Source organism: Paracoccidioides brasiliensis (genome assembly GCF_000150735.1).
Source record: "Paracoccidioides brasiliensis Pb18 unplaced genomic scaffold supercont2.27, whole genome shotgun sequence".
NCBI lineage: Eukaryota > Fungi > Ascomycota > Eurotiomycetes > Onygenales > Ajellomycetaceae > Paracoccidioides > Paracoccidioides brasiliensis.
In genome coordinates this window covers 28,105-39,612 of record NW_011371384.1, presented here as the reverse complement: position 1 = coordinate 39,612, position 11,508 = coordinate 28,105, and the positions used below count along the sequence as shown (strand labels likewise).

Sequence of the window (11,508 nt, the reverse complement as noted above, 5' to 3'; positions counted from 1 at the left end):
GTGTTCTCAAACCCTCTTTTCCTTCCACCAATGTGCAATATTGAATTCTGTGTATCAAGAGCCGGCTACTCTATTCTAGAATTCAAATCACAACATGTGACATACAAGATTTTGCTAGGCTGAATCTACAAGAAATTTCTACATGTTGTCCAGCAGTTAGCTTCTAGCTCTTTCTTCTATTCATTCTTGCCACATACTTTTTAGCAGTCTTAGTGGATCGCTCTGCTTTCATCATCTGTGCTGTTAGCATGCTATCAGATTCTTGCTGAGTGAGTTCTAAATCAATTAGAGAGCAGTCATGTTCCACTCAATCTAAGTAAAAGAATAGAATAAAGTTTAGTATTATGTTAGAGAGTGAATGTAAGCTGCATAAGTAGAAATTCTCTGCATTGCTAACTGCTAGTTATATAATAAAATACTAACTAAGCTTGATAAGAGAAAGAGAATGCCAGAGAGATTATAACAATTCATGTGATCATGTCACTGAATTATAATGTTAGAGCTTAGGCTTTTTATTATAGACTAGTATACTGCATGTTAGAGAGTGAATGTGAGCTGCATAAGAAGGAAACTCTCTGCATTGCTAACTACTATATAACAAAATACTAAGCTTGATGGGATGAAAGAAATGCTGGGGCCTGTCTGAGTTATAACCATCTGCATGATTGTTTGATCACATGAGAATATTTGATCTAACCAGACACTGAGCTTAATCTGATGTTGAGTCTAACTGGGCACTAAGTCTCAGTCAGACTCAGTCAGGTGCTGAGTCTAACATCACCCCCCAGTCTAGAGACAGACATGTTCTCATGCTGGTAGGTTGTCATCAACCTCATCCTTCAGGTAGCTGTCTATCTCCCATGCCTTCAGCCACTCATCTAGTCATCTTGAAGATCTGGCTTTTGTAGAGTTAGCTTCATGAAAGTCATGTATGACATGTGGTGATTCTTTGAAGTCATGAGCTGGGTATTAAGATGAGTCCTCATCAAATCTCTTCCAGTGGACTTGATATTGCAGTTTGTCATGATTTATTCAACTGGCTAATATATTCTTCACTTCTCATTCATTTTCTACATCTATCTTAATTGAATCTGGTGATTTGACAGTCTGTTCTGATAGAGAGTCTCTTGAATCTTTGCACAGCTTGTCTGAGAAGAAGATTGAATAAATTTTCATGATTGTGAGAAGATTCAATCTATAGATATTGTCCACTCTCTTTAGAATTCTGAAGAGGTCTGTGTTCTGTGCTGTCAGCTTACAGTTTGATCAGTCAATTCTGTATGATTTCAATGTCAAGTAGACAAAATCTCTCACTGTGAAGTCAGATTCTCAGTGATGTCTGTCAGTCTGTCTTTTCATCTGTTTCTGTGCTGTCTTCATACTCTTGTCTGTCCACTCTCAGATCTCTTTCATCTATTTAACAAAGTTTTGAGCATCTCTTTGATTTGTCCTCTTCTCTGTTCTTAGTTCTCTTGACAGAGGCCTTCAGTCAAATGATGTTTGTGACTCATATTTATTTGCAGCTAGAAAGAGAGAGATTTCAGTGAAGATGTTTGAGATGACTGCAGAAGTATGATCTATAATGAGTAATCACTCATCTCAGTCATTTTGATAGTAATTAACATATGGGTGAAGGTGTGTGACAATATACTGATTTGTTGTCTCTGTCTGTCCATCTGTCTGTGCATGATATGCTGTTGAGAGTTTCAACTTTATGTCTAGAATTTCTGTGAACTCATCTCAGAAGTTTGATATGAACTGAGGGCTGTGGTCAGAGACAATCAAGTCTGGTGCCTCATTATAGAAATAGTAGAATTGAATGAATAATCAAATCAGCTCACAGACTGTAACTTCATAGATAATAGAAACTGAAATTGCCTTCTTGCTTAACTGACAGACTATAACTAGAATGGCATCACAGTCACTTTTGCTCTTTGGCACATCTATGAAGTTCATTGCAATATGCTGTCTGAGATAGAGTCTTCTCTCAGACTCACTCTTTTTTCAAATCTGCTGAAGGCTCAGAAGTGTCATTCTCTGTGAGCTCAGTGATCATCTGTTGAGACTTCTGCTTTGCAGAGCAGTTTCTAACAATGTGGTCTTTCTTCTTGCAGTAGTAGCACTGAATATCTGAACAAGCACTCAAAGCTTTCTTTATGGTAGAGGATTTTGTGGCTGAGATGCTGTGGAAAGTTTGACTGTTAGAGGCTCACAGAGTGTTTTGCTTGAAGATATTAGATTCATTTCCTCACAAGCTCTTTGACTTCTGAGTGACATTGATTGTCTGGAGGATGTGAACTGCCTGAGCACAGATCTTCTGAAACTCAGCATATGTATTGATGATTGCATTGACTACTGTCATCATTCTCTGAAGATCAAAGAACAGCTTGTCATTGAAGTCTGTCTTGTAGTTCTCTTTGACAATCTTGATCTCATCTGCCAGATATAAGAATTTTGTGACAAATTCATAATAATTGTTCTCATTGCATATAATCAGCTTGTGATAATCACTCTTGATATTTTGCAGCTTGTTAGCATTCTTATATATTAACTTAAGATGCTTAAATATATTTTCTGCAGTCTGATATCACTCAGGGTGGTCCTCTTCCATACAGAGTGCAATGTGATGTGCTGCATCTTCATCAGTTCAGTTTTCAATGTATGCAATTCTCATGCATTCAGTAGAGTAGTGATCAGTGTTCTCTCAGAGCTTGTTCTTCATCCAGAAGAGTCAGTGTTCAAATTTTGACTTCTTGCTGTCAGTGAGATGTTTTGAGTCATTAATCTTGACAGATCTTCAGATAGTCTCAGAGAAGATGACATCTTGACTTGCTGCTTGATTGCTGACTATCATGCAGATCAGAGTGTGACTAAGTTTATCACATTCAGCAATTAGCTCATCAATCTAACTTTGCTTGACAGTGGTCTGGTCAGTGGCATTGTTCCATTCCATTCTCAGACATGTGATTGTATCTCTCAATGTTTTTTCATCATCAAAGATGCTGTCAAAGATTGCTGCTAACTCTTTGTAGACATGATTCTTGTCTGAGTGAATCATCTGTCTGAATTCTTCAAATGAGATCTGTGGTTGATTGATTGATCTAGTTAGAACATATCATCAGTTCCTCTTGATTTTTTCAGAGGGCTGGAAGTCTGAGGTGGTCATCCTGGTCTAAATCTCTCTAATGAGTAGTAAGGGGGATGAATTGCTGTTGTATGTTGTGCTGTCAGATTCTCACTGAGCAGGTTCTACTCAATTCTGAGTAGAAGAGATAGGATGAAGCTTAGTATTATGTTAGAGAGTGAATGCAAGCTGCATAAGAAGGAAACTCTCTGTATTGCTAACTGCTATATAATGAAATACTAAGCTTGACGGAATGAAAGAGGTGCTGGGGCCTGCCTGGGTTATAACCACCCACATGGTCATTTGATCATGTGAGAATATTTGGCCTAACCGGGCGCTGAGCTTAATCCGACATCGAGTCTAACCGGGCACCGAGCCTCGGTCGGGCTCGGTCGGGCGCTGAGCCTAACACTGCATAATAGTATAGAGCATTTTTGAGATAGATTATCAATATAATCACTTCAGATGTTCAACAAGTTATGATCTAAATAGTTTATTTTTCTTTTTGAAGAGCTTTCTGCACTACTTTCATACTCTATTTCTTCTTCTTCTTTAATCTGAGATATAAAACATTTTATGAGAACTGTATTGCTAAATTGCAGTAAGAATCTGATAAAAAGTAACTATTTTAAAAGCTTTGATTATAGAAAACAGATTGAATTAAAAGAAGATAAACAGATATCTTCAAGAACATAAGCTGCAGAATTATTGACTATCTCTGCAAGTAACAATATGAATAGAGTTGAATACAAATATGATAGATCTATCTCTGAATCCAAAGAAGAAACTGATCAAAAAGATGAAATAAATATAAATAAAAGTAATATGAATATGATATGAATGATATGAAATACATGAAAAGACAGAATAGACAAATAGAAAAACTCATATAAAAACTAGAGAAAAACTCAGATTTCTTATCAAATACTACTAAGAATTTTATCAAAAATAAAGTTAATAAATTTTACAAAAATATAAAGATAAAATTGAAAGAGAAGCATGCAGTCATTCTCATTAAAATCAATTATTTGAAATAAAAGAGCTCTATTCTTGCAGATGCTTATTTAATTCAAATAAAAATGTTCTTAACAAACAATAAACAACATCTTCTATCACAGTTTCTCTGAAAATTAAGTTTTGAAATAAAAAAAATAAACTTCTTTACACAAGAATTTTTTAATCTTTGAATGCAACTGTATATAATTTTTTAGAATCACTGAATGAAGATTTCTCTCTAGTAGTAACTATATGAAAGAATCTTGCTTAGCACTATGCTATATCTCATGCAGAAGAACATCTTCAAATCACTAAAAAATTAAAGAGACTTATAGCTCAAAAATAGTGATTTTTATATCTATCTTGCAACTTTTCAAAATCTAAAGATAAAACTTATATCTTTAGATGAAAATTGAGCTGAGAGTATCTATTATGATTTATTTATACTAGAACTGAGAGACTGATAACAAAAATTTATTAAAATAAAGCTAGATGATTTTTATACCATCAAACAAAATTTTATTCAGAATTTAAATTTTAATGAATTGATGAATTAGTTGATTACTCATGTCACTATCACTACAACTCATGTCAACTTATTTGCTGCAAATTCCATCACTAAATGATTTGATGAATATTAATGTTACTACTATGAGAATACAGAGCATATGATCAAACACTGCTAGTTCAAGAACTCAAATCTTACAAGCACTGAATAACAGAAGTATAATAAGAAGTGTATTGAGATATTGAAAAATAGATATAGAAACAAAACTAAGAATAGAGATAAAAGTAAAGATAGAAATACAGAGAATCTACTTATAAGTCAGTCAAGTCAAGTATTCTTTATAATAAATTTTTTAAATATTAAAAAACTTTTGAGAAGTCAGTCAGATTATGGGTGAAATAAGAAAAGAATTTGATGGATACAGCAATTGAAAGACAAGATAGATTGACAGAGAAGATGAATATGATTGATTTGAACAGAACAGTAGCTAGTCTGTATAATAGCTAGTCTGTACAGTAGCTAGTTCAAGAGAAAATGTTGAAGCCTAGGCTTTCTATTATAAACTAGTGCATCGCACAATATATAGTATCTCTGAGATAGGCTATCAATATAACCACTTCAGACGTCCAACATAGAAACCATTCACCAGGTCATGTGATGGGGGTAGATCTAATCTGGTGCTGAGCCTACGGCGCGCTGAGTCTAACACAGATTCCAAAACATCAGATTCTTGACCTGCAATTAAGGTTCCTTGCTGCGGGTCCTCTCTTCATAGCTCTCTTGCTTCCAAGTGAAAATATAGAAAAGAGAACTCTCTATCAATGGAGTTTTTTTCATACTCAGACTCAAGCATAGAGAATATCTCATCATTTAATAAATGACATTATAAGTTTATAGTTCAGCATATTATGACTAACTACATAACTGAAATTGAATGATTGAGATAAAAATATAAAGTTTTGTAAGTAGTTAATACTTCTGCTCAGTTTGCACAGACTTCTTCTGTGACTTCATCTTCTACCTTCTCAGTTTCTTTTATTATTGAAAAATCTAAGATCTGTCTTTCAGATATGAAAGTCTTTAATAAATTTAATCTGTTTTTATATGAATTATGAAAGTTTAATATAAAAATTAAGCTGACTGTGAATAGAGAAACTATTAATAATAAATTCATACAAACTATCTACATATGCAATCAACTCAGATAAATATCTTAAAATATTTCTATTTATAAATTCTTTATATTATTTAAAAATTACAGATATCAGTTACTATGATATTAAGATTTCACACTGCTTACTAAAGCATCTTATAAATAATCAATACTTTAAAATTAGTATTTAGAATCAATATTTTATATATTTAGAATTAGCACTTTATATATTTCATAATCAGTACTTTATATTACTAATCTCTTATTTTATGAAAAAGTACTATATTATCAATTCTTTATTTTTTGAAAAATTATATATAAAATCTATTATTATTTATTAAAGAATAGATTCAGCACTATATTACTTATTTCATAATAGATTATAGATGAAATCTATTGCTACTCATTTATATATATAAATACTCTGAATCTTTAAATTTCCTTAAAAAATTCAATAATTAGCTACTATTTAATTCTGTATTTATATTTTTGTTTATTATTATTTTTTTTTCTTTATAATACTCACAGTATCTATATTTCCACTCTCTTACAATATTAGTTATAGTACTATTTATACTTTTTTTTAATACTTAGTTTAGTTATATTAAATGTTTTCATAGTTTCTAATCACTTATAGAAAGATTGTTTGTTAAGTTTATAATAATAAGTTCAAAATACAATCTACAAACTGACATCTCATAAATAATATCTATTAAAGAAGTATATATAGAAAAATTTCTCTATAAATAATCATTAAATCTAACTTTTAAAAAAATATTAAAGCATTTTATATAATAATTAATAAAAAAAATTTAAATAGCTTAATAAAAATAAGTATAGCTAAAGATATATAAAAACCTTCTTGAACTATAACAATAACTTAATACTTTTAGTATAAAATATTAAAACTTTGAGAAAAATCAGTATAGAATAAAATCAATAGATTGTATTATCAGTACTAATTTTCTGTATAAAAGATTTTATTCTACATCAACTTGAAAACTCTTTAAAAAGTTTAAGATAAAAAGTCTTAAAAATTAAAGAACTTTATCACTTTAAGTTTTGTATTTTACATTTATCAAAGATATTACTTTGAAAATGATGATAAATATAAAATTCTTGAAATAGTTAACTCATTTTGATATTGAACTTTAATAAAAATAATAATAATACTATATTAAATTAAAGATACTTATTATCTGAAATGAATTCTATAATTGAATTCATGTTAAAATCATAGACTCTGATAAAATAAATTAGAACTATAAATTGAAATATTAAACATTGAGATAATTTGAAGATCAAATAGTTCATAACTTTATTTTTAATCTTTAGTCAATTGATAGTCATCTTATTAAGAAATATAGTAACTATTAGTAGAAGATTTATTTATTTAATAAGATTCTACTCTCTTTCTATGTAAAATTTAAAAAGTATATAATTAAACTAAAAAATATTTTCTATAATACTTTTATCATAAAACTAAATATTATGAAAAGTAATTTTTCAAATACTATTATATTAATAAATGTAATTATATAATAAAAAATACTATTGATAATATAATCAATCATTTAGTAAGATAAATTATCTACTAAGATAGATCTTTACTACACAATGCATTTAACTACTTAGTTGATTAAAATATCAGCAATCAAAGATGATAATTCTTTATATAAGAAAGGAAGACTTATTCTAGCTATTGAAGTAGTTAAAAAAGATTAAAATGTCTAGTTCTAGAGCTGCTGTCAGATTGTACAACATCTCTCATTTCACTCTTTGCCATCAACTTCAGAGCTATATAACATGAGAGAACTCTTAGTTAAGAAATCAAAAACTGATCTCTGTTGAGAAATTATCTCTTATTCAGTGAATAATTGTTAGGAAGTGAATGTGAGCTGCATAAGAAGGAAACTCTCTGTGTTGCTAACTGCTATATAACAAAATACTAAGCTTGATGGAATGAAAGAGGTGCTGGGGCCTGCCCAGGTTATAACCACCTGCATGGTCATTTGATCATGTGAGAATATTTGGCCTAATCAGATGCTGAGCTTAATCTGACGTCAAGTCTAACCAGGCCTTGGGCCTCAGTTGGGCTCAGTCAGGTGCTGAGCCTAACATCACCCCTCTGTCTAGAGACAGGCATGTCCTCATGCTGGTAGATTGTCATCAATCTCATTCTTCAGATAGCTGTCTGTCTCCCATGCCTTCAGCCACTCATTTAGTCACCTTGAGAGTCCAGCTTTTGTAGAGTTAGCTTCATGGAAGTCATGTATGGCATGTGGTGATTCTTTGAAGTCATGAGCTGGGTATCAAGATGAGTTCTCATCAAATCTCTTCCAGTGGACTTGATATTGCAGTTTGCCTCAATTTATTCAACTGGCTAATATATGCTCTACTTCTCATTCATTTTCTCTATCTATCTCAATTGAATCTGGTGGTTTGACAGTCTGCTCTGATAGAGAATCTCTTGAATCTTTGCACAGCTTGTCTGAGAAGAAGATTGAATGAATTTTCATGATTGTGAGAAGGTTCAGTCTATAGACATTGCTCACTCTCTCTAGAATTTTGAAGAGGTCTGTGTTCTGTGCTGTCAGCTTACAGCTTGATCAGTCAATTCTGTATGATTTCAATATCAAGTAGACAAAATCTCTCACTGTGAAGTCAGGTTTCTGATGATGTCTGTCAGTCTGCCTCTTCATCTGTTTCTATGCTGTCTTCATGTCCTTGTCTGCTCACTTTCAAATCTCTTTCATCTGTTTAATAAAGTTTTGAGCAGCTCTTTGATTTGTTCTCTTCTCTGTTCTTAGTTCTCTTGACAGAGACCTTCAGTCAAATGATGTTCATGACTCATATTCATTTGCAGCTAGAAAGGAGGAGATTTCAGTGAAGATGTTTGAGATGACTGCAGAAGCATAATCTATAATGAGTAATCACTCATCTCAGTTATTTTGATAGTAATTAACATATGAGTGAAGATGTGTGACAATATACTGATTTGTTGTCTCTGTCTGCTCATCTGTCTGTGTGTGATGTGTTGTTGAGAGTTTCAACTTTATGTCTAGAATTTCTGTGAACTCATTCCAGAAGTTTGATATGAACTGAGAGCTGTGGTCAGAGACAATCAAGTCTGGTGCTTCATTATAGAAATAGTAGAATCAGATGAATAATCAAGCCAGCTCACAGACTGTAACTTCATGAGTGATAGAAACTGAAATTGCCTTCTTGCTTAATCAGCAGACTATAACTAAAATGGCATCACAGCCACTTTTGCTCTTTGGCACATTCATGAAGTCCATTGTGATATACTGTCATATCTATTCTGGTATTGATAGCAGCTTTAGCAGGCTGAGGGCTTTGTCTCTTGAGATCTTACTAACTCAGCATGTATGACAGTTCTGAACATAGTGTAAGACATCCACTCATCAGATGGTTCATCAATAGCAGAGGTGAACCAGAGTCAGAGTCTTCCATCTCTCTGGATGTGCTGTTGAGATCTGATCATGAATTTTCTTTAACAGAGCAGTTATAAGAGTTTCTTTCTGAACAGACATTATCAATCTTCCATGGTAGAGCAACATATTATTCTTCATTGTATAGGGGCTATTCTCCTCTCCTACTTGCTGCTGCAGGGACTCAATTGAGGTGGCTGTCTTGTTTAAAGACACTATGTGTTCAGCAATGTTCTCTTTCTCTGAGAAGTTGATGCTAGCAATATTCATAGAGAGAGTAATCTGAGGGTCAAGGGTCTCTGATTCTAGAAGAATCTGCATATGACTGTTCTGTTACTTCTTAACCTGCTCAGATCTGCTCAGTGTGTCTGCTAGCAGGTTGGCCTTATCTGATCAATACTTAATCTCAAAATAGAAACAGAAAAGAAATTCTGCTCAGCAGGTCTAACATGCATTCAGCTTCTTGATTGTCATGAAGTATTTCAGTGCACAATGATCAGTGAGAACCTTGAATCATTCTTTCTGTTGTAGTCCCTCAAGCTCAGCTTGCCACTTCTGCAATGCTCAGATGACTGGAAGCATTTTCTTATCATGAATCTCATAGTTGAGCTCTGCATCATTCATTGACTTGAAGTAGAAGACCACAGAGTGCCAAAGATTATCATTCAATCTTTGACTCAGTATCTCAGTCATCATTTCATCTGAGACATCAGTCTCAATGTGAGTTTCACATTCAGAGTCAAAGTAATGTAGAATTGGAGTCTCCACCAGCTGCTTCTTCAGTTTCTCAAAGACTGATTGAGATTCTGATGTCCACATGAATGAAACTGTCTTCTTTGTCAACTGGTATAGTGATTTTGCAATTCAACTATAGCTTCTTATAAATTACTGATAGAAGTTGTCAAATTCTAGAAATGATTGAACATCTTTTACTGTGATTGAGATCTGCCACTTTGTGATGACAGCAGTCTTCTCAGAGTCTGTCTCAATCCCCTCTGTGATAATGATAAATCTCAGATATCTTGTTCTCTGAACAGCAAACTTGCATTTCTGAATGCTAGCTTGCAAATCTGCTGTCTTTAATTGATTCAGTATCAGGTTCACTTGCTGCTTGTGTTCTTCAAGAGTCCTGCTGTAGATTAGAAGATCATTCATTAATGCTGTCATGAACTTGTCCAGATAATCAAAGAAGATACTGTTGACAAACTGTTGAAAGCAGACAGAGGCATTTGTAAGGCTAAAGAGGATCACTCAGTATTTATAGATCCTGTAGTGAGTTCTAAAGATGGTCAGATTCTCTGACTTAGAGTTCATTCAGATGTGATGGAACCTCTGCTGAATGTCCAGCTTTGTAAAGTATTTTGCTTCATTGAGTCAGTCCATCAGCTCATCTATTAGAGGCAAGGAATACTGATCTCATTTGGTCATTGTTAGGCTCAGCGTCCGACCGAGCCCGACCGAAGGCCGGTGCCCGGTTAGACTCGACGTCGGATTAAGCTCGGCGCCCGATTAGGCCTAATCCATATCACGTGACCACATGACCATGCAGGCGGTTATAATCCATGCAGGCCCCAGCACCCCCTTTCATCCCATCAAGCTTAGTATTTCATTATATAGCAGTTAGCAATGCAGAGAGTCTTTCTTCTTATGCAGCTCACATTCACTCTCTAACACAATACTAAGCTTCTCTTCTACCTTCTCACTCAGGTTTCAGCAGAAAACTTGAGTGCCTCAGTTGAATTAGAACCTGCTAGTTCAGAGTCTGACAATGTGTCAGATCAACTGCTAAGACAACAGCACTGTTGAAGACAACAGCTCAATCCAACATCAGATGACCACCACAGGCTCCCAACCCCCTGGAAGGGGCCAAAAGAACTGGTGATACCTTCTAACAAGACCAACTGATCAACCACATGTCTCAATTGAGGAATTCAGAAAGGCAATCCACTCAGACAGTGACTATGTTTATAATGAGTTGGCAGTGATCTTTGATGACATCTTTGACAATGAAAAAACATTAAGGGATATGATCACATGTCTGAGAATGGAATGGGACAACATTACTAATCAGACTGCTGTTAAGCAAAGTCAGATTGATGAGCTAATTGCTGAACATGATGAACTTAGTCACACTCTGATCTGCATGACAGTCAGCAATCAAGCAGCAAGTTGAGGCATCACCCTCTCTGAGACTGCCAGAAGGTCTGTCAAGATTGATGATCTGAAACATCTCACTGACAGCAAGAAGCTGAAATTTGAACACTGGCTCTTCTGA

At 33.7% G+C, this 11,508-nt stretch overlaps 1 protein-coding gene across 1 annotated transcript; it reads right to left on the bottom strand.

The window, feature by feature from the left end:
- Positions 1 to 1,993: 1,993 nt before the first annotated feature.
- Positions 1,994 to 2,362, bottom strand: PADG_12502 (uncharacterized protein; the record flags this gene model as incomplete). The annotated part of the gene is made up of 2 exons (XM_010765657.1): positions 1,994 to 2,183; positions 2,253 to 2,362. 2 exons carry the CDS (start codon positions 2,360 to 2,362, stop codon positions 1,994 to 1,996), a joined length of 300 nt encoding a protein of 99 aa, XP_010763959.1.
- Between the last annotated feature and the right edge of the window lie 9,146 nt (positions 2,363 to 11,508).